The 26,418-nt window shown below is 48.3% G+C and overlaps 1 protein-coding gene and 1 long non-coding RNA gene across 4 annotated transcripts in view; one reads left to right on the plus strand and one right to left on the minus strand.

Annotated features, from left to right (window-relative positions):
- On the plus strand, window positions 1-25,999 carry LOC115648956. Its single transcript, XR_003999698.1, has 3 exons — window positions 1-102; window positions 2,910-2,913; window positions 25,958-25,999. It is a non-coding gene; the product is annotated as an uncharacterized LOC115648956 (long non-coding RNA).
- Window positions 1-26,418, minus strand: part of P2RY6 (pyrimidinergic receptor P2Y6) — a 100,571-nt gene that overhangs the window by 26,992 nt on the left and 47,161 nt on the right. Inside the window, exon 1 of one of the 3 annotated variants that reach the window (XM_030557331.1) lies at window positions 8,954-9,140. The exons of 1 other annotated variant lie outside the window; for it this stretch is intronic. Coding sequence is in view for 1 of the 2 variants with exons in the window: in XM_030557322.1 (XP_030413182.1) it covers window positions 1,850-1,873 (24 nt within the window). In the remaining variant the exon portion in view is untranslated. Of the gene's footprint in view, window positions 1-1,849; window positions 2,000-8,953; window positions 9,141-26,418 lie in introns of those variants that run through there. One more of the 3 variants, XM_030557322.1, reaches the window with a different exon arrangement.

Genomic DNA, 26,418 nt, shown 5'->3' on the forward strand with positions numbered 1-26,418 from the left:
AATAGCCACTGATGGACCTATCCTGCCGGGACTCTCTAAGTCTTTTTTGAACCCAGTTATCTCTTTGTCTTCACAACATACCCCTGGCAATGAGTTCCACAGGTTGACTATGCGTTGTCACATGATACATGACTGGAGGCGCTCTGATACTGTGGTGATGAGGGCAGGATAAATACTTAAGGACAGGATAGGATAGACACTAGAAATACAAAGCCCGTTGTTTGCCCTTGGAAGGAGTGCAGCAAATAAATCCTCGGGAGCTTCTGAAATGACACTGCAGCCTACTGACATAAACTTGGTCCAGCAGTAGTTTGCCCTAGTACACAGAGCAGCGGATGAAGTAGCAAGAAATGTGGGGCTCTGTTCCCGACTCTGCCACTGACCACAGGCAAATCATGTCACCTCTCTGTGCTGCTCTTTCTCCTCTGAGTCTTTTGTCTGTTTAGACTGCTAGCTTTCAAGGGCAGGGACCAGCCCCTCCTATGTGTATGTACAGTATCCAGCATGCTGGGGCCCAATCTTGGAGGGAATGAAATGTTTCAGGAACAAAATCCAGGCCTTGCTAGCCAGTGCCTTTAGGAGAAGCTTGTCTGCCTAGTGCTTGGTTATGGAAAATTCCAAACCAGTTAAAGTTTTTTTGAGAAACAGAAGAGATGGGGTGGGGGTGGGGGGGGAATGTTTCCTATTTTTGCAGCAGTTCTTGGAGATCCCAGTCCCACTAGCATCCGCCCCAGCCTGCTCAGACACAGGGCAGCCCCTTGCCAGCGTGCTCCTTCCCCCATGCATCTCAAGAGGGCTGCAGGGCATCCTGGTTCCCACTTGCTTTGCTCAGGCTAAACCCCAATATCAAGGTGCTGGGAATGGTGACAGTGTCACTGAAGCAGGAGTTGGGTTACAGGAAGCCTACTTGTCACCATGTTAAAAAAGCCATGTCAAAAGAACAATGGAAAGAAAGGACTTTGTGGCTTGAGTTTACATCACCCAGGTACCACTGCAGCAGAATAAAGCACCAGTAATTAGCTTATATTTCCAGAGCACCTTACAGCCAGCAAGATACTCGAGCTCTTTACCTCAGCCACCACCACTATGGAGCCACCTCTTGAGTGGAACGTAGCAGCTGGTCAACACAGAGCAACGCTAACCAGTTTATGACCAAAAACTAATATATAGGATGTCATGTGGCCTGGTGGATTGGGCACAGGACTAGGAGTCAAGTGTGCTGGGTTCTACACCTCGCTCTACCACCGACTTACAGTGTGACCTCCGGCAAGTTATGTCATTGCTATGTGCCTCAGTTTCCCCATCTGTTACACAGGGAGAATGATCCTTCCCTTGTAAAGCACTTTCAGATCTACGCAGTGTGGGTGCAATTTTTAAAAGCTCCGAAGTGACTTAGGAGCCCAAGTCCCATGAAATTTCAATAATGGAGCCACATATTAGGTGTGACCATCCAGCTCCCAGCAAATTGATTTTCAGTGGGACTTAGAGTACATTTACACAGCAAAACTCCCCCTTCACCCCACAAAACCTGCTGTAGCAAGCCTCAGAACCGGGGTCAAGTGAATCTGGCTTGCACTGCAAGGCTAAAAATAGCAAGTTATGTCTACACTGCTATTTTAAGCCTCACAGTGTGAACCCTGTGTGCCCCGGTCCATTGACTTGGGCTCTGAACTCACTGCTGTGGGGTTTTTTTGTTTTGCTGTGCAGAAATACCCTTGGTCATTTCAGGTGCTTTTGCAAACGTTACCCTGTATCCCTAGTATTACCACCTACCTATATAGCACAGAAGCCACCTCACATACCTGTGGAATATCAAACATAAGAAGAGATAAAGAGATTGATAACTTACCAGTATTTTGCAAAAATTACCCATGAAGATTATTTTCCAGGAACAAAATATAAAAGCCACTCCAGTACCAGCTTCAGGCTGGTATTGCTAGCATAATTTCTAGGCATTTCTTTTCTAATCACTTGCTATGTAGTGCAGAGCTTATGAATCCAAGTTTGCCAAAGAAAAGCCCACCATTCAGCCCCTGAATACATGGCCTGCATCTGAGACTTTTGCTATGTGGATTTTTTTCTGCTCTGGCAAGACTTCCTTTTATCATTCAAGCAGCGTAACGAAACAGCACAGGAAAGGGAACAGAAAACGCTTGCCCATTCGGTAGAGAACACACTGCCTGCTGCTATAAAAGTTGCATCAGCATTTCTGAAATGCAGCACGAATATCAGCGGTTTTGTGATAAGGAGAATGAAATTTTCCTCTTCTCTTTTAGCATCCATGCATGAAACTCTAAGCACTTAAATAGTCTCAGCACTTGAATACACATTTCTTATGCACGTCAGTTACAGCTCTGAGATCAGGCGCAACAGACCCATTTCAAAGGTAGGGACACTGAGGTAGGTAACACCCACGTTTTCATAAGCGGCCTCTAATTTTGGGTGCCCAATTTGAGGTGCCCAGGGCCTGATTTTCAGGGGGTCCATAGCTCTAGCTGAGGTCAATAACAGCTGCAAGCAGCTAAGTAGTTCTGAAAAATCAGGTCCCAGGTGTACAAAATTGGGGCCCCGAAGTTAGAGGCCACTTCAGAAAATATAGGACTTCACATGAGGAGATGGCAGGGGAGCGGGGAATAGGACACAATCTCCTGACATATTTCTCTCTGCAGCCGGTTTTGCCCCTGGGGGTCAGGTTAGCAAGGTGAACTTTCAAAGGCTTCTACAATGCAGAGGGATTGGTCCCTTGCTGACCCAGCTAGGAGTGGATCAGGAGAAGACAGATGGTATAAAATGCAGACACAGCTCCTTGTGCAATGCCAGCGATAACCCATCCCACAGTGCCATTAGTGGAATTAAAAACTGTGTTAGCATCAAGTGTAACTAGCATTACAGAACACACCTGTAGTAAGGTTTGTCCCATGCTTCACAAACGCTGGGCCAGATCCTCAGCTGGTGTGAAGGGGAATAGCATCACTGACTTCACGGACCAGATTTTCATCAGGTATAAAATGGCATCGCTCCACTAACTTCAATGCCAGCATCTCAGCAGGTCTACTCATGCTGTTTTTAAACGTGAGCTCTTTAAGGTCCTGATCCTGCAGAGAGTTCCCCCCATCTCCAAGTGGGCCCACGTGAAGACCTGTTGAAGTCATGGGTGCCAGGGTCCACCCATACAGTTGCCCTTGCAGGATCAAGTACTAATACTGATTTTAACACAGACACACACACCCCTCCATGCGTCCACCAGCAGCCAAGAACTCCTGAACAAATGACAGTAACAAGCCACTGTGTGTGTGTGTGTGTGTGTGTGTGTGTGTGTGCGCGCGCGCGCACGTGTGTAAGATGGAAAAAAACACCAATCCAGCATGGAAGCACATGTCAGCTTCCAGAGTTATTTAAAAAAGGAATAGAATAGTAAAACGTATGGAAAATACCTTGCATGGGCCCCTTCCGAACCTTCCCTTAAAAAGAAAAAAACCATAGCATAGTTGTGACCGGGACTAAAGACTGGCTAATGTTTCACTAAAGGGAAGATTCTTCCCCCATGATATAACCTTGCATGTCACCGAATCCAAATATGCAACCCCCCAACTGTTCAAAACTCCCTTCTTCATCAATCACCAGCCTGTCCCCTTGGTGTACTGACTCCTGATTATACGAACGCCCCACGATCCAGTCACATCCGGTGTAACTCATGGGGTCCGGTACCTTCGACTGGATTCTGACCTATACTGTCGGACACAAAAGATTCACAGTGCCGCTATCGCTTGAAATGGGACTAATTAGCCCAGAATTTTCAAAGGGCTCCACACCTACAACTGGACCCAGATTTTCCAAGGAGCTCAATGAAGCAGCACCAAGCTCTTCTGAAATTCTGGTCTTCGGGGCTCACTGCTGCTCAAGTGACTTCATGCCTTGTGTGTGTGAGACCCTGGATTCTGATGCCTTCTCTGTGTCGTTTTCCAGATCTACCGCCTGAATCACATTTATTTGGTTGAGTCAGGATTTAATTCACATGCAGCAAACAACAGTTGGGCTTGGATACAAATAAAGAGCCTTACGAAGGTGCTATTTATTTGTCTGTTGTACAGGTCCATTGACGGCTATTAGCCAGGATGGGCAGGAATGGTGTCCCTAGCCTCTGTTTTCCAGAAGCTGGGAATGGGCGACGGGATGGATCACTTGATGATTACCTGTTCTGTTCATTCCCTCTGGGGCACCTGGCATTGGCCACTATCAGAAGACAGGATACTGGGCTAGATGGACCTTTGGTCTGACCCAACATGGCCATTCATATGTTCTGGGCTCCCACTGAAGTACTCAGGAAATCAAGCCAAGAACAATTAATTGCCATTAAATATCCCAAGCACTGAGCATCATATCTGTATCTAACCCGTCCATCAGCAACGATGGCCAAACAATCTGGCCACACAACTGGACTGAGCAACATGTATGCAAATTAAAAAAAAAAAAGGTTAAATAGACTCGCTTCCTCGAACAGCTCCAGATCTTCCGGATAATTTCCCCCTTCAGGGAATGGCCTGAATGAGCAGACGAGCTTTACACCTGGCCCTGGAAGTCAACTGACTTGTGCTCAGTCGAAGCTAGGTAGGGGAGAGGAATTGCAACGGCCCCCGAGCTGAGGCTGTCCTGTACAGGGGCAGTTAGATAAAGCTTCCCACCTGACATCAGTAGAACAGCTGTTCTGTTCTAGAACATCAGAACATAAGAATGGTCACACTGGGTCAGACCAAAGGTCCATCAAGCCCAGTATCCTGTCCACTGACAGTGGCTAATGGCAGGTGCCCCAAAGGGAATGAACAGACAGGTTATCATCAAGTGATCCATCCCCTGACACCCAATCCCAGCTTGGTAAACAGAGCTTGGGGATATCATCCCTGCCCATCCTGGCTAATAGCCACTGATGGACCTGTCCTCCATGAATCTATCTAGTTCCCTTTTGAAGCCTGTTATAGTATTGGCCTTCACAACACCCTCGGGCAATAGCAGGCTCGCCCGGGAGAGATGGTTCCGGAGGGGACCCAGGGACAAGAGACGTAAAGAGACGAAGGCCAAGCCCAGGCTGACTACACAGGGACTGATCTCGATTACCTGGCGGTCCCTTCCAGCCCCATGGTAAAAAGCACTCAAGTATCGGAGAACTTCACCCTGTGTGGGTATTTATACTGCAATTCAATTCCCTCTCATACTTCTCTTCAATATGCTAAAGCGGGGCAGTCTTTAAGTCTCTCACATTAAGGACCACAAATAATTTCTGTGGCTCTTCGCTGAACCCTCTCCAGTTTTGACGCTGGTTTTCAAGTGTGGATCGCAGAAGTGGATGCAATGGTCCCAGCAGTGCCATAGGCAGAGAAAATAGCAGCTCCCTGGCCCAGCTCGATATTCCCCCATTTATACATCCAGACGTTAGCCCTCTTCACTACAGCATCCAACTCGGAGCTCCTGTTCAGTTGGTTCTGGATTTAAAAACCCTCAGCCGAGGGAGTGGCACAGGAGGATGAACACAAAGCCAGTGCAGCCTCTACAGCACAAGCATTAGAGGCTCTCTGACAAAAGGTGGCAAGACACACACTGCGCCAGCTTAAACCCCACAGAACCATTGCAGGTGGGAGCTCAGAGAGCCATGCAAGCCAGGGGTGAGGGCCGTACTGAAAACACACATGGGCACTAGTCTAGTCGAACGTAGATGGGAACGATTTGTCTGGCTGCCTGGAGCTCTAGGAGCATTTGGGGACCCCAAAGCACCCCCAGTTTGTGAGCTTTCTTGGCAAAGGACGGGAAGAGGTATTGAGCAAGGAAAGGCACCAGCCCTGCTGTACCCTTTCCTGCAGGGCTACAGGAATTCAAGATGTGATACTATCACCTCCCCCGGCTGGGGGAACAATCTGCTTTGTCCTTGAGCCCATGCCACTGGTCTGCTCCTCCTCCTGGTTACGCTGGTGTAAATCTGGAACACCTCATTCAACAGAGTTACACTGCTGCAAGGAGAATCCAGCCCCATGACTGTGGATGCAGCATGCATGGTTGGGGATGCATTCCATGCAAGGGCCCACTAGATGGCGCAGCTTAGATGCCAATGAAAGCATGGCAGGGAACCTTGGATAAAGCCTTACACCAACAGCAGAGCTCTGGGAGCAACCTCTGGAGTCCTTTTTGTTTCCATTTTAATCATTCAAACTAAGGGACCAATTCACTCTCTGGTGTAAATCTACTGACCTCAATGGAGTTGCCCCCAGGCTGAATCTGGGCTTGGTCCTGGTATTTAGTCCTAATGCTCTTTAACTGGACTCCTTCCTCTAACGTCGGGATTGTCTCACTAACATTTGCAAAGGGTTCCGATGAGGAAAGTGCTGTGAAAAACAAGCCACGAGGCCGGGTCTAGTCCAGTGAGAGCTCCCAAGCAGCTGTGATCAGTCCATGGACTATGATTAGTCAGGTCACCACTGGGGGGAGGGATAGCTCAGTGGTTTGAGCATTGGCCTGCTAAACCCAGGGGTGTGAGCTCAATCCTTGAGGGATCTGCAGCAAAATCAGTACTTGGTCCTGCTAGTGAAGGCAGGGGGCTGGACTCAATGACATTTCAAGGTTCCTTCCAGTTATATCTCCATATTGAAAGGGACCAGGGAACAAACCCTGCTCCAGGGAGCTCACAAATTACAATTTAACCCCTCAGGGCTACTGTAATACAGATAATAGCAGAGACAGGAGTGCATGCATAAATCAGTCACAACATTGGTCTCAGTAGCCAACAGCCTAATCAACACCAATTTCTAATTGCATAACCTCAACCCACCAAACCATTCCCCAGGGAATAAAAGCTACGTCTAGAAGAGGAAGAGAATATATCAGCTAGCAAAGATCTGAAGTGTGTGTGTGTCTCTCTCTCACTCACACACACTTTAACAAACATCAGAGCAGGAGCCATGTTAGTCTGGATCTGTAAAAAGCAACAGAGTCCTGTAGCACCTTATAGACTAACAGATGTATTGGAGCATGAGCTTTCGTGGGTGAATACCCACTTTGTTAGACACGTTTGCCCACAAAAGCTCATGCTCCAATACGTCTGTTAGCCTATAAGGTGCCACAGGACTCTTCGTTGCTTTTAACAAACAGTGGCAGTAAAAAGCATCGGATGCTAGGGGTTCAGCTCCCATTGAAAGCAAGGGAAAGATTCCCACTGACTTCAGTTAGAATTGGATTGAACCCTTAATGATCGAAATTAAACTAGGCAAAGTCAGGGCTAGTTTGTTTCCCTGCCCCGCTTAGGCTTATAAAGCTCTCACACCCGAACAAGGTGCCTCAGACTGCTCACAGACAGAGCTCACAGTACCAATGCCTGCATGCCAAAGTGCAAGGCCTTCAGATTTTACGTAGTGGAGGAGTCATCAACCTTTCAGAAGTGGTGTGCCAAGTCTTCATTTATTCATTCTGATTTAAGGTTTCGCGTGCCAGTAATACATGTTAACATTTTTAGAAGGTCTCTTTCTATAAGTCTATAACAGAGGTAGGCAACCTACGGCACGTGTGCCAAAGGCAGCACACGAGCTGATTTTCAGTGGTACTCATACTGCCTGGGTCTTGGCCACCAGTCCGGGGGGCTCTGTATTTTAATTTAATTGTAAATGAAGCTTCTTCTACATTTAAAAAACCTTATTTACTTTACATGCAACAATAGTTTAGTTATATATTACAGACTTACAGAAAAAGACCTTCTAAAAATGTTAAAATATATTACTGGCACATGAAACCTTAAATTAGAGTGAATAAATGAAGACTCGGCACACCGCTTCTGAAAGGTCGCCAACCCCTGGTCTATAACATATAACTAAACTATTGTTGTATGTAAAGTAAATACGGTTTTAAAAATGTTTAAGAAGCTTTATTTAAAATTAAATTAAATTAAAATGCAGAGCCCCCCGGACCAGTGGCCAGGACCTGGGCAGTGTAAATGCCACTGAAAATCAGCTCGCGTGCCGCCTTTGGCACACGTGCCATAGGTTGCCTACCCCTGACGTAGTGCACACTTTGTATCAAGAGCGTTTAAATGCTTCTATTACATACAAGTCGCTAGAGATGACTAAGTGTGGAAAATACCGTGAGCCAGGCAGCCAGGAATAGAAGACACCAGCATTAGTACAATGCTTTTTGTCTTTTACGCATTTTACAAGCAGTTGTGAATTAATCTCCTGCTGCACCTACATACAAAACTTACATGGCTCCTACTGCCAACTACCACACACCTCACAGTCTTTCAGTGATTTACCTCCACGAGACCCCTGTGAGGTAGAGAAGCATGATCCTTATTTTATACCAGGAGAAACTGAGGCACAAAGAGACACTTCCCCATGGTCTCACAGGGAGGCTGTGGCAGTCGTGGGAAATGAAACCAACTTTCCTGAATTTTTTTTTTTATTTTTTTTTATAATTTTTTTTTTTACGTTTTTAAACACCCTCACCCCGGACCATCTGCTTAGACACTGATCTACTTAGATTAGACACTTTTATGCCCATTCCCCTTCATCACCTTATTTCCTAAGCAGGAGAGGAAGGGTCTGCAGACCAGCTGCCAGAAGCCCAGGGGACCCTCAGGCCGTGGTTGGGGAGGGAGGAGTAGAGCTGAGAAACCTACAGAGTCTGGTTCGTGATGGGGAGTCACAAGCTGAACCCAGAGTTCAGTTCATGACACAAAGAGGCTCCTGCAGGTTCAAGTTTGTGAACACACCTCCAAGGTGACCCTCCCACACCCTGCCTTGCTCCCAGCCTCCAGGGAGGTTCCTTTCCATCTCTGTGAGGTCACCCAGACCCCTACCTCCCAGGGCAGAGATCTTTGTTCAAGCCAATTTTAAAAGTGCCAAGCAATGGGACATTGGCTGCTGCCGCTGGGAGATTTTTCCCCCAGCCTCATGCCTCGAACACGCAGTCCATCACTTACCTCCGCTGTTCTCAGGGAGGTGGATGGGACAGGATGCTCAGCTGGCAGGGCAGAGAGGGTTTACCCAAAGTGGATACATCTTGCTCCCATGTTTGCAGAACACGGCATCCCTGCAGCTCAGCTCAAGGGGGCCGGTCTGAATATTGTACCTGCTCCGGTTGAGTGCTGGGATGGCGGGGGAACAGCAGTAGGCAGGCAGCCCGAGAAGATGGTTATATAGGCTGTGAAGGGCTGGAAATAAAAGAAGCAGAACCGGAAAGTCAACTGATTGACATCTCGGGTGCCAGAGTGAGGAACGAAGCACAAGAGTGATAGGATCAGCAAATCTGGCCTGTCAGGGGAGTCCAGCAACCACATCCTGGGTCCAGAGAAGAGGATCTAGGATAGCAGAGAAAGACTGGAGTGAAGAGCTTTGCAGCAATCAGATCTACCAGTGATAAGATTCGCTATGTAATCCTGGCTGCACTGTTGAAATCGGGGCTAGAGGGGCCAGCGGGGTGTGTGTGTGTGGGGGGGGGTTTGCCCATTGCATTTGTTTGTTTACAATTAAAATTGGATCCATACCTGAAGTGAACAGTGATGTGAGGTTAATGAGGCCAGACTCATCTATTAGAGTCTCAATGACACCTGCTTTTGGAAGGGACCTGGCTCCAGCAGAGGAGGATAGTTACTGTAGTCAAATGGACTAGGCTATACAAGTCACCCTATAGAGGATAAGAGCAATGGTTCCTGCTCTGCGGCCTGTCCATGGACACTTGCTCTCCTGGTAGCCCACGGACTGGCTGACGGCTTGTGTAGAGCTGGCAGATGCCGTGGTTCAATGGTATCATCTATTTAGGAAGGCTCGAGGGGACAAAGGAGAGGGGGAGTGGCACTCTATGTCAAACAGGCAATGCCTGTTTCTGAGTCACAGATAACTCAGTGGTGTCCAAACTTTTCCTCTCACGCCCCCCTTCCCCCAGTAATGGAATATGTCTGCCCCACTCCATCCCCGGGCTGGGAGTGGAGCTGCGGCCAGGACTGGGGCCAGAGCTGTGGCTGGAGCAGAGCTGGGGGCAGAACAGGGCTGGATGGCACCCCCCCACAGATGTTTCTCCATGCCCCTCTAGAGGGGCGTACCCCACAGCTTGGGGACCACAGATCTAGATCCTAGTTTGGCTCCCGTTGCTCTAGTATCAGAGCATCTTACAGTCATTACTGAATGTGTCAGTGCAACATCCCTGCGAAGTGGGGAAGGCGTAACCTTCCCATGTTACACTTGGGGAACCGAGACACAAGGAGCCTGAGTTTCTGTTGGCCTGTACAGTGTGGGTGTGAAGTGCCACCAGATCAGAACAGGTTCATTTCACACTCACTTTGCAGTGGTGTATATGGCTCTCCAAGGACAAAAGAGATGAACAAGGACAAGCCCAAGGCCGACAGAGAAAGAGCTGGGAACTGTAGTCAGATCTCCCTGCTGCGTCCCAGCACAGAGCCATAAGCAAGAGACCCTTTCTCTACTGCCTGTGAGCTGAAGACCGTTTCTGAGTTGCAAGCATGGAAATTTTCCCCATTGAAATGAAGCAACCGCAGTAGCACAAACACAGTGATATGGCGAAGACAATGCCAACACATGACTGATTGCAACCTGTGTTGAAAGAGTCCAGGTCCCACATCTCTTTACAGAGAGGATATTATACATGCTCCTGGAAAACCCAGCGCCGAATACATCAATAATTGCTTAATAGCAACACAGCAGCCAAGTGCCAGGAAGGAGCAGTGACACTGTCCTTAATGGAGTCTCTGGAGGCACGGAGCGCATGTCCAGCCTTTTTTGTGTATTGATATTTCACTGAACAAATAAACCTCGCTAGTGATTCAGCACTTTGGGAACGGGACTCCAGTTTGGACAGCAAACCGCAGGAGCTGACGCCCGGCCGAGGAGTTCGAGGAGAGTTTAAACAGACGACAATGGCTGTAGGGCCAAGCCCACAGATATTTGCAGGGCCTAGGTTGCCAAAGCCAAAAAACATCCAACATCTCCATTTCCCTTTCAGAGCAGCAAAAGAAAAAAAACCAGGGTTTTGAAAGGCTGGTATTCACTGTGGCAGGACAAGAGTGCTGCCTCAACAACTTCAAAGTTTCAATAAGTCACATGGGTCAGGTGAACTTTTCATAGCCACCCAGCAGTGTCAGTACACAGGGAGTCAGGGAAATGAGGAGGAGGTGCATTACGTTACACTTGCAAACGGGGCTAGCGTGGGAAGAATATTTGGAGATTCTTGAAAGGAAGGAGCTAGTGATGGAGCTCGGCAAGAGTGACTATGACTCGTGTTACTGCACGTCTGGCCCTAGGTAATGCCGTTGCTTACAGTAGACTTCTACCAGCCTCAGACTCGAGGAACACCAGAGAGTGCAGCAAGAGGAAAGATGGTCCAGCAGTTAAGGAACTTACCAGGAACATAGGAGAATTGGGTTCAATTCCCAGCTCCGATACAGACTTTCTGTGTGACCTTGGGCAAGTTACTTAGTCTCTCTGGGCCTCAGGTCCCCATCCATGCAACGGGGATAACAGCCTGGCCCTGGTTCCCGGGGGTGGGGTGATGATAAATACGTTAAAAGGGCGTGAGATGCTGAGACACTAGGGGAGGGAGGGCCAGATAAGTGCCTAATCTAGACAGTCACATCCAAAACGCCAGGTGGGCCAGTGACTACTCACCCTCTGGGGGCAGCCTGTGGAGGTAGATCTTGACACTCCTCCGGCCTCGGCACTTAGCAGGCCTCATTGGGGAGCCCCGGATGAGTCAGTATGGCAGGTTCAGGCCCAGACACGAGACAGGCAAAAGATCGCTTCACTCGCTGGCAAACTGCAGCAGTCGCAACGGGCAGAGAGAGGCCTCAAGAAAGGCCTGTCGGTGGTGTTTGCGTTCTAGTCGGATCATACCCTGTCCAGCTCACGTCCCCCTCCCTTGAGTACCCTGCCCCATTTCTGCACACAAGGGCCGGATTGTCCTGTTATTCCCCCGGACGTCCGGCGAGCTAGTGGCTCTGAATGTACAGCTGGGTAACTGAGCACAGACACATTTACTCTCAGGAAAGTGCCTCCTTTCAGTCCAACAAATAAACTGTAAACAAGTCAGGGTATTAGTTTCTCATATTATGTGTGGGTGGCGGGGGAGGGAGGAGGATGATTGGATGCAAGCCAGAGCGAACAGCAGAGCCCCTACACGGGGCACCCTCCGGCAGCTCATGGGGATGGCTCACACGTGGTATGGCTGGGACCTGCAGAAAGCTGTGCTCCAACAGCCGGCACTGCACTGTTCCTCCGCTGTGGGAGAAGCTGCTATCCTCTTCCTATGTCTATGGGCATTTCTGATGGGGGGAGATACAATGGGTCTCCTCTCCATGGGCCTGATCCCATCAGTGGGAGCCTGTTCATTGACTTCACTAAGTGGGAAAGGCCCGAGACAGAGCGGGCCAGGGTTCAGCTCTCTGGTACCCTGGCGTCAGCCTGGTCACTGCCCTTGGACAATGCAGTAACATCCCACTGGACCTCAGCGTCAGCAGGGTCTGGCTAGCCTGGGTGTCATTCCCCTTAGCCGGGTTTGATCGTTTCTCCAGCCTGCGCCCGCTTGCTTTCCTGTCCCCAGCGCCCCGAGGGAGGGACTGCACCATGAGCATGTTGGGGGGCGGTGCCTGCCAGAGAGATTTCAACGTTACCACTGGGGGTTCATTCTCACCACCCTGCCGAACTCACCCGCTTGTCCAAGTAGCCCGGAAGAAACATTTCAATCCAAGTGCCCACACTTAGGCACTGGTATCTACAGCTTGGCGTCTAACAAGGGCATCCTGCTCTTCGGAGCTGCCACTGAAATCAACATGGGGGCTCAGCTCCTGCATGGAAAAGCCAGTCCTTTTGTACCTGATTCTTGTGAGGGGCTGAGCCCCCTCCTCTGGACGTCAGCTGAAATGGCATGTGTTCAGCACCTCACAGGATCAGGCCCTTCCTGGTTTCCTTCCCCTAGGCTTCATCCTTGGATGGTGTAGAGGGGTGGTCACCTGCTCCTGCCTTAAAAGGCTTAAAACAGCCCGGGGAGAGGGCTGTGGCAGAGAAGGAAAAGCGGGGCTCATTGGGGAAAGCAGCCTCAGATGGGGCCATGACCCAATCAGGCCGAGGGCCCTTATAAGAGGGCAGTGGGCCAGGAGCAAAGACACTCTCTCTCTAGCCTTTGAGAGAGCAGGACCTGGCTGCCTGGGAGCTGAGAAGGGTACCTGAGTTGGAGCAGGGCTGGGGAAGGGCAGAGGGAGCTGGGGAGCTCCAGCAGAGAAAACCCCCAGGCTGCAGAGAGGCAGTCCAAGGGTAGGCAAAGGCAGCAGGTCCTAAAGCCCTCTTGCCAGTGATGAGTGGTGTTTACACTGCACTCTGCCCCTCTTAGCAGGGGCTAGATCGAGACTGGCAGTAGTCACAGTCTGAGGCGAGGTGGGGATAGAGGGTGGGGCTTCCCTGGGGAGGGGAGACCCAGATTTGCAGGGGTACTGCCAGCGGGCAGCACCCCGGCCTGAAAGGGGCACCGGGGTCCAGGAGGGACACAGGCCCAGCGACAAGCAGGACACTGGCCTGCAGAGGGTGCTCCGGAGCTGGAAACAGAGCTAATTTCTATGAACCAGCAGGAGGCGCCGCAGGGGTGAGTCCCGCCCCATGACAGATGGCTACACACTCTGTCAAGCGGTGTTACTGTTGGTGGCTGCTCTGCATTCACGTGTCAGCTAGTGACTCCAGGAGATGGGGTTTAGCTGCATATACAGCACAAAGGTCTTTGGGAATTCATATGGCCGGGATGTCAGCCAGCCTTGGGTCAGCACACGTGTGAGCTCTGACATGTGCTTTCTACCATCACCTTCCAAGACTGGAAAGCTTTGCCTGGCTTGGGCTGACAGGAAGCCATTCATTCCTGCCTTTCTTCAGGGACATCTAGGGTTCGGTCACTGTGCCGGATTTGGCAGGGTGCCTCCAAATCATGCTTTCTAGAGGTCACAGCTGCTCGAGCATCTCCAGGTTAACCTGCTTCTTCTTCTCCTCTTTCACAGCAAAGGATTTCTGCCCCGTCACTAAAACCAAAGAGAAGACGAAATTCTCCCTCTCATCCCACCCCACTGGGAAGAGCAGAGATTGGTGGAGGGTGAAAGAACAAGGCTGGTGTTGTTCAGACTGCCTGCCACCCTCACTCCAATGCTCTTCCCTCCTTTGCTATAGAACACTGGTTTCTGTTCACAGCTGTGCCACTGACCTCATTTCCTCCCTCTGTGCCTCAGTTTCCCCATCCACACTTAGTCTATTTGGCTGATAATCTCCTTCATTCAAAGACTCTCTCGCCTCATGTGTTTGTATAGCACCAAGCACAAAGGGGCCCTGATCTCAGTTGGAGCTGCTAAGTGCTACCACAGTACAAATCATTTTCTTTTTAACTGGCTGTTGTATCAGCATGATCACTAAATCCAGATCCGCCCAACTGCCTAATCCTACCGAGGCGTGCAAGTATCAATTGTGTTAAGAGGGACGGAATTCTGCTAGGCACATTTTCACTGCCTTCGGAGGTCACTCCCAGAAGTTGCAACACACCTAACCTGGGGCCCTGTGGTTCTCAAAAAGGGGCAAAACTTTTTCCTGCCCCAGAAAGAAAGCACGGACTGTCAAGCTGACCGTTAGAGTCAAGTATCCCACTGCTCAGCGACGGCAGAGACACGTCCGCACCGACTCAGAGTAGCTTTTGGAAAGGGGTTGTTGACCTGCAGTGATCACTACAGGTGATAGTCACCCTGTGCAGATGTCTGGGGAAGGAGTAGGCACCACTCAAATTCACCCGTGTGCAGAGGGCCCAGCATGAGGCTTGTGGGCATACACAGGCCTAATGTTGGGTCTCTCCTTTGGATATTTCACCCTGTAACCAGTGGCAACGAAAACCAAATCCCACTGTATTGCACCTAGATTTTTAGATACTTATATAGCCCCCATGACAGTAATATCTGAGCAACTCACAATCTCTAATGTATTTACCCTTATAACATCCCTGTGAGGCAGGGCAGGGCTATTGACCCCATTGCACAGATGGGGAATTGAGGCCAAGAAAGCTAAGTGACTTGCCCAATGTCACACAGAAGGTCTGTAGCAGAGCAGAGATTTGAACCCAAGTCCTCATCTAGTGCCCTAAGCCCCGGACCAGCCTTCCTCACCAAGCAACACGGCAAGAGCAGGGTCCAGCATGGTTCTTCAGCTCCCTGCTTGGACATGTGAGTCCTGGAGAGAGAAGCCGTTCTGTGGGCCTGTAGCCTTGTCAGACTGGTTCCGAGGGGAAATGGAGCCAGGACAGACGTTTTCAAGGAGCCAGAGCAATTGAGTTTCACGCTTTGGAAGTGTTTCTGTCACAAGCGATTTTCCCTTTGGAGGGGAACATGCCAAACAAATCAAGCAGCAAAAAAAGAGAACGAATTCTCCAAGGCAAACACACATTATGCAAAAAGACCATAACAGTAGAGATGGCCCAGGCATGTAAAATTCAGATCTGAACCAAATATACCCAGGGTGAGGAGGGGGGTTGGCTGTGGGGTGGGATGGATCAAGAACATCCCTGATAGAAAACAAAACAATTTTTCAGAGGCAGCTGCCCAGAGCACCCCGTTTCATCAGGCACCGTAAGCTGGGGTGTGTGCCAGGTACTTGACTGTGGCAAGAAAAAACCATAACTAGAAACTGGCTTATGCTCTTGAGTCCCCCTGCCCCAAAGTATAGACAGCAGCAGGCAGCCAGCTGGCTAGAAAAGTCCCTGAGTAGCTGGCTGGAAGACAAGATCCTCACCTGAACTGAGAGGGATGGACCAGAGAGATAGGAATGAAAGAAATTAACAGCATTCTGGAAAATAGGGGTGGATGCCCCAGGAAAGGCTCTTCTCCAATGCACCTAAAATCAGACTTGCCTCACTTGGTATTTCCAGCCCTGCTGGGTTTTTAACTCCATGATGTTTCATGGTGGGATCTGGCCAACATTTCCTGAGGTTCTCATCCGGGGACACTGGGAGTTATGAGGTTTTTGCCTGGGTAGCACTTAGAAGCCACGTTGCTCACCCAGCTCTACCAAAGAGCTAAAAAGGTAGCTGCTTTCGCTGCTGAGAACTGCCTCTTACAGAACGTGTGCTGTAGCCGTGTTGGTCCCAGGATATTGGAGACACAAGGTGGACCAGCTTCTGTCGGCAAAAGAGACAAGCTTTGCATAAGCTCGACACTTTGTTGCTTTCACCGACAGAAGTCGTCCAATAAAAGATATTACCTCACCCACCTTGCCTCTCTTACACAGCAAAACAGACAAGCCCCAGCTGGCTTCTTCTGTGCCATAGCTTTCAGAGAGGAGTCACTCAGCAGAGAAGCAGAAGGCACAGGGTCAAATATTGCCCTCTGTGAAGTGCATGCAATCGCACCGATTTCCTTGGCGGTGTTCGATGTGATTGAAAGCAGAATTTGGCCAATAGAGTTTTCCCCTTTCTAGTTGGACACGCTCCATGCTGAAGTCAGCAGAGAAGTTGCTTGCATTGATTCTGTCCAAGGCTGGCCTGGGGAGGAGAAGATGGGTTTGTACTGGGAAGGGAAAAAATGGCTGCAGAAGATGAAGGGGTGGGACAAGGTTGGACTAGCAAATATCAGACCTTGGGAAAAAGCAAGAACCCGGTTAGCCCACATCTTAGCCAGGATTCAGGTTCGGAGAGGGAGAGCCCAGACTCAGACACTGGGAAACCACTACATAAAATGCTACAGTGCTGTACTGGTTAATAATTAAAACCTGCCATATCAATACATTCAAGTGCCATGCCCGAGTTTGGAGATGAAAGTGCAGCAAATGAGCAGTCTAATAACATACCAGACGGGCCCTGGAACCAGAGAACAAATCCAGATTCTACCCAAAACATTTGGGGATTCGTGTGATGCACGTGCCAAGGGTAGAATCTACTGCATCTTGTTTCCTGCTCATCAGCAGAGGAATACAAGGCTTGTTAATTCCACAGTGTTCGATTACTGCCTGAGTGAGGCTGAGCAGAACAATGCAAGGTTTTGACTCAAATCCCAAATAACAACAACGTTGTCCTACAGTTCCCCTCAAAGCACTTAAAGCTGCTCTATAAATTATAAGCAGAGATCACCCTAGACACCACTGAACTACAGCAGCTGTTTGACAAGGACAGCTCAGTGGTTTGAGCATTTGTCTGCTAAACCCAGGGTTGTGAGTTCAATCCTTGAGGGGACCATTTGGGGATTGGTCCTGCTTTGAGCAGGGGGTTGGATTAGATGATCTTCTGAGGTCCCTTCCAACCCTAATAATCTATGATTCTATGACAGCAACAGTTTAGGGCCAGAAGCGAAGATGACCCTATCCAAGGGAAACAGCAGGGGATTGACTTAAATAGGCAGGACATAATTACCTCAGTCTAGATTTGACCAGGGACACCGTTTGACAAGGAGGATCCTTATGGACTGCAGCTAGTCAGGAGACCTCTGTTATACCTGCTCATCCACAAGACGGCGTGTCTCCCACAAGACAGCTGTCCCTTGCACCATGCTGGGATCCTGATAGGACAGTGAATCACCTCCTCTAGCACCTTGAGCCTTCCGTCGTCCCCCATTTAAGAACGGATCTGTCCCTCGCTTGCTTAGCTTGTAGGGATCTCAAGTAGTGCTGGTCAGGAATTTTTGGACATAAGGGTTTTTCAAGGGAAAAGGCCAATTCGTCATAACGTGGAAAGCTATTGGGCTTGACACAACACTCATTGGGAAGGATTATCAGAGCGAGAATGGAATTTCTGATCTAAATGAGAGAGAGAGAGACACACACACAGGCACACACACAGAGAAATACTCAACCTCCTCCCGCCCGCCAGTCCTCCCCCCAGAATAGCCATTAGTCCATGGTCACGGCACTCTCTCTCAATCAGGCAGAGCAGGGACTTGAATCTAGGCCTCCCACCTCCCAGCTGAGTGCCTTGACTACTGGGCTACTGGTTATTCTGGGGTTTCTCTCTCTGGGTTTTGGTTTTGTCCTCACCTGGAACACCTATTAGCAACCCAGGTCCCATGAACTGAAACAGGACACAGTTACAGCTCTCCGCGTTCATACAGCCGTGACACTGGGCTCTCGCAGTTCCCAAGACCGCAACCAAAATCAAAGTAGAACAGAGGCAGGGAAAGAGGGCAAGATAGTCTCAGACCAGTGCCCTTTGGCAATCCAATATTGCAGGGCCTGCCTGGGCTAGAAACACACACTACCTGCATTGGAAAGCTGAGATTCAGAGCTGGCGAAGGGTCCATGATGTTCATTTCCAGCCCCAAGCGTTTGCGAGAGACCAGACTTTAGAAACGCCACTGGCTTCTCATTCTCATGAAACTGATCCTGTATCGAAAGACAAAGCCTTGACCTTTAACTGAGTGACAATCAGCAGTCACACTGGTCATGAAGCTAGAGGGCAGGAGACAGAGGTGATGGTTCAGCTGCTTGGAGCTGAAGAAAGATCACAGGCTGGAACCTATGGCCACACGGGCTGCACCTGTGCATAACGGAGAAGAGCAATAGCAAGCTGTGTTCTGGAACGCTAGGTCATCTCTGCCAAACCTGATCTCACTGACTGGGAAAGTCATGAAGATGCGTCTAACGTTGATTTTATTGCTCTATAGGGGGTCTTTCTGCATGAGTCCCACCCTGCTGTGTTCCTTCACGTTTTACTGGGAGTCAAAGTAAACACCTAGCTCCGGCAATCAGCTTGCATCTTTCAATATTTGACATTCGCTGTGCAAACACGCAGCTAAAATTCCCTAAGACCTAAACATCAACATGTTGGCTTCCTCTTAGATCTGTTAACGTGACTGCCACTGCAACAAGGGGGAGGAAGAGCCTGCCTCGACATCAGTCCAAAGGTATGTTTCTGTGGAACACTCCCCAGTCAAATAATAGCCACCCCTCCACACAAAATGACCCCCACTCCCTCCCTCCCGCATTTGCTTCTCCTGTGGACAAACAGCATGTTCAGCAAAGAAGGGTAAAATGCCAAGACAGAACCTGAAATTAAAGGAAGAGCTTGGGTGAGTTTCCAGGCGGACTATCAGGTGGGATAGCACCGATAATAGACCTTACTGGGATGAAAGAATGTCCTCCACTACCTTTCAATTCCTGTTGGAAGGACACAGCACTATTGATTACATCTGCAGAGAAAAGGTCACTCCATGGGAGAGGCATACAGGCAGCACCTCATAAGACTGAGTCTTAGGTCTTGGTCCTCAGACCTCAGCGTGATGAAAAAGGTGATCTCCAGAACCCAACTGTAGTCCCCAGGCTTCAGTTCATTATCAACTGATATCTACAATTTCAGCACTGAACCCATTCATGCCTTCCACATCCTGTCTCCCAGCTAAGCAATGTTAAAGTCAGCATAAGCAGTTCCCTGTTGTAGAAATGTTACAGTCAATGAGAAAGCCAACAGACCAATTCACGAGGGGACACTCTGAACCTTCACGAATCTGGTAAGCATCAGAGTTATCACGTTAACCCCTTGGGATCTTATTTACTCTGACCACCACCTATGTTACTCTAACATTTTCCACTGCACACATCCAATGAAGTGGGGTTTAGCCACAAAAGCTTATGCCCAAATAAATCTGTTAGTCTCTAAGGTACCACAAGTTCTTTTTGCTCATACAGACTAACACATCTGCCACTCTGAAATCTAACATTCCTGGGGATTTAGCACTGGTTGATAGCTCAGGGGAACAAAGTCCTCTATCCCAGTTGGCGTGGGCAGTAGCAAAACCAACTTCCCCTACCCTGCCCCATCAGGGCACTTCATACCTGAACTGGGAGGAGACCATCTCTAGGGCTGGCTGCACATGTCAGTCTCCAGGACCCAGTCAAGACTTGGCCACTCCGATGAGAATGCCAAAAAGGGAGCCCAATTACAGCCAGTTTTGCTGGCAGTGTGATCACTTCTCCACCTGGGAATTCAAACACCCATGGCATCTAGATGCCAATTCATCTAGATGCAAATTCATCTAGATGCCAATTCACTCCCACAGTATCTGGATGCCAATTCACATGCCAGTAGTGAGCTGTCCCTCTCTACCACTCTTGAGCTAGATTTGAACCGCTGGCCCACGCCAGCAGGGAGAGACTCTGCATCCCATTGCCAAGCTCCAAAATCCTTCTCTGAAAGCTGCCCACTTCTTTCAGACCCAGGCTATGCTAACATGATTTAAAGGACGATGCTGGGAGCAGGGCATCCCATTAGATGTGCAGCACTGTTATTAGGTGACTATTCTGCTAAGTGGATTCATTCAAAGCACTGGTGGGAATCAAATCAGCCCCAGCCTACGCAGAGCAGGATATTAGTGCACTAAGCAGATGCCATAGCAAAGCCCAGAACCCCAATTACGAATGTCGACCGTAAGCAGGGCACCACGTGGCTACACTGCAGCACTTGTGGTCATTCAGACAGGGATGTTATGTGACTGTGAATGATTCATACATTGTAAAGGCCAGAAGGGACCACTGTGAGCATCTAGTCTGACCTCCAGCATAAGACAAGCCAGAGAATTCAGCCAGCACTTCCTGCAACAGGCCCCTAATAAATATGATAATACTCGGAAACCAGAAGAGCATGAGATTCATGCAGATGCATCTAATATTAATTGTATGGCTCTACAAGGGTCTTACAACTCTGATTATTAAACCGTCTCTTTCAAGCTGGATTCCATACTACGTTTGAGATCCCTGGAGTTCATGTGTCTGTAACATGGGGATGATACTTTCGCACCTCCTGGGGGGGGGTGGGTTGTGGGGATTAGTTTGCATGTGCTTGGAGCTCCCTGGATGGAAGGCATTATAAAAGTGTCGTGTTATTTTTGTACAAAAGGGTAGCTGATGAAGACTGCAGTCCTGCTATGTGAGTCACACTGGACGTCTAGGAAAGGAACATGGTTAAGCCCTAGTAACATGCTTTGACAAAAAGAAAAAAAGCAGGTCCTAGAGATATTGCTAGAACTGGAGCTCTCTGTCCTCTGGGCCTATCTTTTCTCCCTTATAGGACACTTAATCACAAGGGGACAAAAAGAATAAAAGAGACAGTCTCATTCATTACTGAAGATCAGGGTTGTTACTGACCCACCAAGACAGTGGCACTGGGCCATGATGTATCAAGTTAGTCACATGAGCTGAGAAATCCAGTAGGATCTCCTCTCGCAAGCGAGGCTGGGTCAGCCCTTGGACAGGTGACTCCTCCAGCAGCACGTTGGAGCTGCAGCAAGAGATGCAGGTGGGTTAGCTGGCTGAGCAAAGTGAGGGCTAGTATCTAATATGACATCATTTTCTGTTTGTCTGCAATGTGGTAACGCTGGCATGTTGCGCTGTTCAATTCCAAAATTCCAGGGAATGTTCTAGGCACCCGTTGGCACAATCCTATCCACTCTGGTGCAGATCAGAACACCGGAAACGCCTGATTCATGGCAAAATCAGGGCACCCAGACGGCCTGGTGCTGCAGGCAGAGGAATCTCTCTGCTGTCCCCTATTGCTGCCTACGTGTATCAGGTATCTTGAATGGTCCCTTAGAATTCGTGCTAACTATTTAGGCTAAACAACCTCTTCCATCTGTGACACTCTGAATGCCTTCCCCAGACCTGAAGCAGAGCTCTGTGTAAGCTTGAAAGCTCATCTCTCTTGCTAATAGAAGTTGGTCAAAGAAAAGGTCCCCACCTTGTCTCTTTATGTATCAGAGGCAGCAGTGTAACTTGCTGCATGGGGAGATTGTTTGTAGCCTGAACTCAATCAGAAATAAGACAGTCTCAGAGGGAGGGTTTGAAGGGGGGCAAGTGGGGGTCCAGAGGGTGGGGGGAAGCAGAGAGGGAAATGAGGTCACCTGCTGCTGCTGACCCTTGAAAATAAAGCTGCATAGGAGAGACATCACCAGCCTATGAGCTATCCCGGGCAGCTGCCCAACCAAGCCGGGCTCTCGTTTGGGAAATGTGTGTGTCTGAAAGCCAATAGGGAAAGCAAATGTATTTGCCTTTTAAATATTTCAGTAGTGAAGTCTCTTGTCAGTTTTGCAGAGTACCTTCGTACAATGGGTGTACTGTATTCATTTCATTTAGGAAGAGTTTGCTGGGTAATTCCAGGAAGGCAAATGAACTTTTCACTCTCGTTTTTTTTTTTTAAACTGAGTGGAAACCCCCCCACAAAACCAAACAAACACTATTCTGGGAAATAGGTGATGTGATACGTAGCCAGATGTATCTGTGGTGAAATCTATCACAGATTAATTCTCTTTGCAGGGTGTTTTGGAGACAAGACGCATTATGCAAGTGGCAAATGTTATCACTACCCTCTATTGGAATAGTACGAGCTTCTGATGGAGGTTTGTGAAAGCAAGATTTGAAACAAGTCAGTAAGACGGGATAATGGGATTTCGGTTGCTAACGCAATTTACTTAATGTCCTGCCTCCAAACTGCTGTTTGCTACAGAGATGAGTAAGTGCTCCTAATACATTGAACTTGTTATGCCAAGAACTAGGATCCATCAGACAGAGGCATAAAAGTCATAAACTGCAGGAAGAAACAGAAGCATTTACAAGACGGAATCCTTAAGCCAGATTTCCAAATGTAGCCAATGATTCTGCATATCCTATGTGAGAGTCCAGGCAACACTGCCTAGTAGATAGAGCACTGGACTGGGACTCAGCTCTGCTCTGCGACCGGCCTGCTGGATGATCATCACATTGCTCATCTGTGCCTCAGTTTCCCTCTCTGTTAAATGGGGATAAAGATAGTTTGTAAAGCACTTTGAGTGCTACAGATGATATTATTCCCATTTTACAGATGGGGAAATTGAGGCACAGGAGTGTGCAAGGCCTTGCCAGAAGGCTCAGCGACAAATAGAATCCAGGTCTCCTGAGTCACCAGTCTAGGGCCATAAGTAGGGATGAAACATACAGGTTTCTATACAAACATCTATCAAACGCTGTAAAAATCAGGGAATAATCAGATTCTTTTCAAAGCTTTGTCCAAGGGACAAAAGTATCTATCAATTCCATAGAAAAATAAAAAAAAGATAGAAAGGGGATCATTTTGCATTCAATTCTAAATGACTTTCCCATAAGGACATACATGCAGCAAAAAATTAAGATTCTCAGTCTGTAAAATGGGAATAACTTCTTTTCTCCCATCCTTTGTGTGACGTCCTGTCCTTTTAAATGTTTCAGCACTGGCTCCTCCCCAGTGCAAAGCCTCTTGTTTGTGTTAGCATCAGTTTTGCAGCTGGAACAATAAAGGGAGTACTGCAGACAGCTGTGTTTGTATCAGCTCCCTCCGTGTCTATCTCTGGCTCTCCTAGGTCCAGAGATAGAACACCAACTGTTTATTCAGACTGTGAGCTCTTTGGGGAAGGGACTATACAGCACCTAGCACAAGAGACAGACACAGAATGGGTTCCTGATATTGGTTGGGGCCTCTACTGGAATGCAAACAAGCAGTAATATTTTGTAAAGAGTGGAAAATTAAAAAGCAGACGTGAAGACAATGAAAAAGAGCAAGCAATGTCCATTCATGTAATAAGATTAGTTTGCTGTTATAGAAAGCTACGGATGATCTAAAACCATCCCACTATTCTGCAAGGCCGTGGAAGGCTTTGGGGCGATTACATTCTCCTTGCCAGAAGTCAAAGAAGTGGAAGCTTGTGCTCTCCTTTGTAGCAACAGAAAGCACACATTCCCCTCCCCCAGCCCCAATTGAAGATCTTTCTTAAGAGCAGGCATTCAAAGTGCTCCCTGCACCGTATTAAAATGCAGCTGGCATCTTCCAGGGTTTTGTTCTGAAAAGCACTAAACAGCTCAGCAAAAGACTTCATCTTTCCCACTGGTAAGTCACCCCTGACAGAGGGAGTCCATGTCTGACACCAGATGTTCAGAATTTTGGCCTTTCATGTTAATGAATGGCTCCAAAATGTCTTTACTTGAGAAACCTTTGAGCCTTGTTTCCCAGAAGTTGCTGGGTGGGGTGGTGGGGGGGAGAGAAACAACCCTGCAATACAGCCAGAGCATCTCCTTGCTGGAAGGAAAGCAGCATTTCTGTTAAAAACAAAATATGCGTATCTAGGATGGAAGATCTAGACGGCAAACTGTGTTCTGCATTGCCATGGAAGGGACTAGGGTGGGGTTGTTGGTCTGAGAGATCACACAGCACAACCATACTTTACTGGGGACTCCAGTAGTCGCTGCAGAATTTAAGCTGTCATTTTAAAACCAACCCACCAACTCTGCCTGGAACAGACTGAGAGCCCCAAGAGGTGCGATCTGCCTCCATTCAGCTTAATGGAGTATTAATTCTGAAATATAACACTGATGATACATCAAGGTCATTAACTATTTCATTGCTGTCCTTGTTAGCAGGTGCAGCCAGCCAGGAGTAGAGATTGCGTAGAGTACCACGACTCCTTTGTTCCCAATTACGAGTACTGGAATGGGTTCAGATTGCCACCCCCGGCCTTCCATTCTCTAGCAGCAGCGTAAGTGGGACTCAGCCAGGGAGTCCTGTGGGCGTTTTGATTAACTACAGGAAGCACTATCCATCCAGTACAGCTCAGCCAGAAAGCTGGTGACTGTGTTTGAATAATGACCCTCTTTTATAAATTAACACTTTACTAGCAGATGATCCTCAAAGCACCTTTCAGAATTAAACCGTGGGCCAGATACTGCTTCCATTTTAGTCAGTGGGTTCCATGGGTGTAACAGAGCACAATTTGATCCTATGTAAGAATAAAATAAACCCACCATAGATCCCAAGGCCAGAAGGGACCATAGTGATCATCTAGTCTGCTCTCCTATATAACACAGGCCATAGAACTTCCTCAAAATAACATCTAGAAACATAACCACCTCTAGGGTGAAATGCTGCAACAGTGCCCAGCAACCCCATTTAGGACAGGAATTGAGGAACGGGTGTATTGATGTGAAAGGCAGGGGCCATGGTGGGAAGGCAGAGTGTAATTGACCGATTCAGATTTGGCCAAGACACACCACGTTCTTGTGAAAAGTGCCAGAAGATCTTTAGCGATAACTGAGGCTATGTCTATCTACACTGTGCACCTTACAGCGATGCAGCTATGCCTCTACAGCAGAACCACTGTAAGATATGTGGTGTAGCCGCTCTTTGTTGGGTGGAGAGAGCTGTCTCGTTGACAAAATAAAACCACCCCCAACGCGGGGTGGTAGCTGTGTCTCTCCCGTCAACAATGCACTGTCCACATCAGTGCTTTTTGTCAGTAAAACTCCTGTCAGCCAGAGGTGGTTTTTTCCCCGCACTCTTGAACACCAAAAGTTTTACAAACAAAAGTGCAGTATAGACATAGCCTACATTTTATACCTCTCCCTCCAGATTACACCATCAGCTAGAGGTCTGCTTAGGCTGAATTTTGATATCCAACCCAAACCCAAGCAGACCAGAAGCAATCCCAACTTGGGTGAGCCCAAGAATGTGGAGCTGCTTCCAGCCTGACCCAAAACCTTGCACACATTAAGCGTCCCTGTGCACCCTGCTAACGTGCGCATTAAGTTTGTTAATGTGCTTTGATCTAGTCCACATCCAAGTGCATTAACAAACTGTTTGACTCTAACACTTTGATCAAAGTGCACACCTCACTGAGTCTAGATTATAAGATGACAAAAAACGGCCAGATTGGGTCAGACCGAAGGTCCATCTAGCCCAGTATCCTGTGTTCCGACAGTGGCTGTTGCCAGGTGCCCCAAAGGGAATGAACAGAACAGGGAATCATCAAGTGATCCATCCCGTTACCCATTCCCAGCGTCTGGGAAACAGAGGCTAGGGACACCATCCCTGCCCATCCCGGCTAATAGCCATTGATGGACCTATCCTCCATGAATTTAACTACTTCCTTTTTTAACCCTGTTATGATCTTGACCTTCAAAACATCCTCTGGCAAAGAGAACCACAGACTGTGCGTTGTGTGAAAAATATACTTCCTTTTGTTTGTTTTAAACCTGCTGCCTATTAATTTTATTGGGCAGCCCCTAGTTCTTGTGTTATGAGAAGGAGTAAATAACACTTCCTTATTTACTTTCTCCACACAAGTCATGATTTTATAGATCGCAATCACATCCCCACTTAGTCATCTCTTTTTCAAGTTGAAAAGTCCCAGTCTTATTAATCTCTCCTCATACAGCAGCCGTTCCATAACTTTAATCATTTTTGTTGGCCTTTTCTGAACCTTTTCCAATTCCAATATATCTTTTTGGAGATGAGATGACCACATCTGCACACAGTATTCAAGATGTGGGCGTACCATGGATTTTTATAGAGGCAACATCATATTTTCTGATCAAAGTGCATGAATAATCAGTTTGACTGTAACAACCTGTTTAATTGTAACAGTTTGATGATCAAAGTGCATACAAT

Source organism: Gopherus evgoodei, chromosome 1 (genome assembly GCF_007399415.2).
Source record: "Gopherus evgoodei ecotype Sinaloan lineage chromosome 1, rGopEvg1_v1.p, whole genome shotgun sequence".
Classification (NCBI taxonomy): domain Eukaryota; kingdom Metazoa; phylum Chordata; order Testudines; family Testudinidae; genus Gopherus; species Gopherus evgoodei.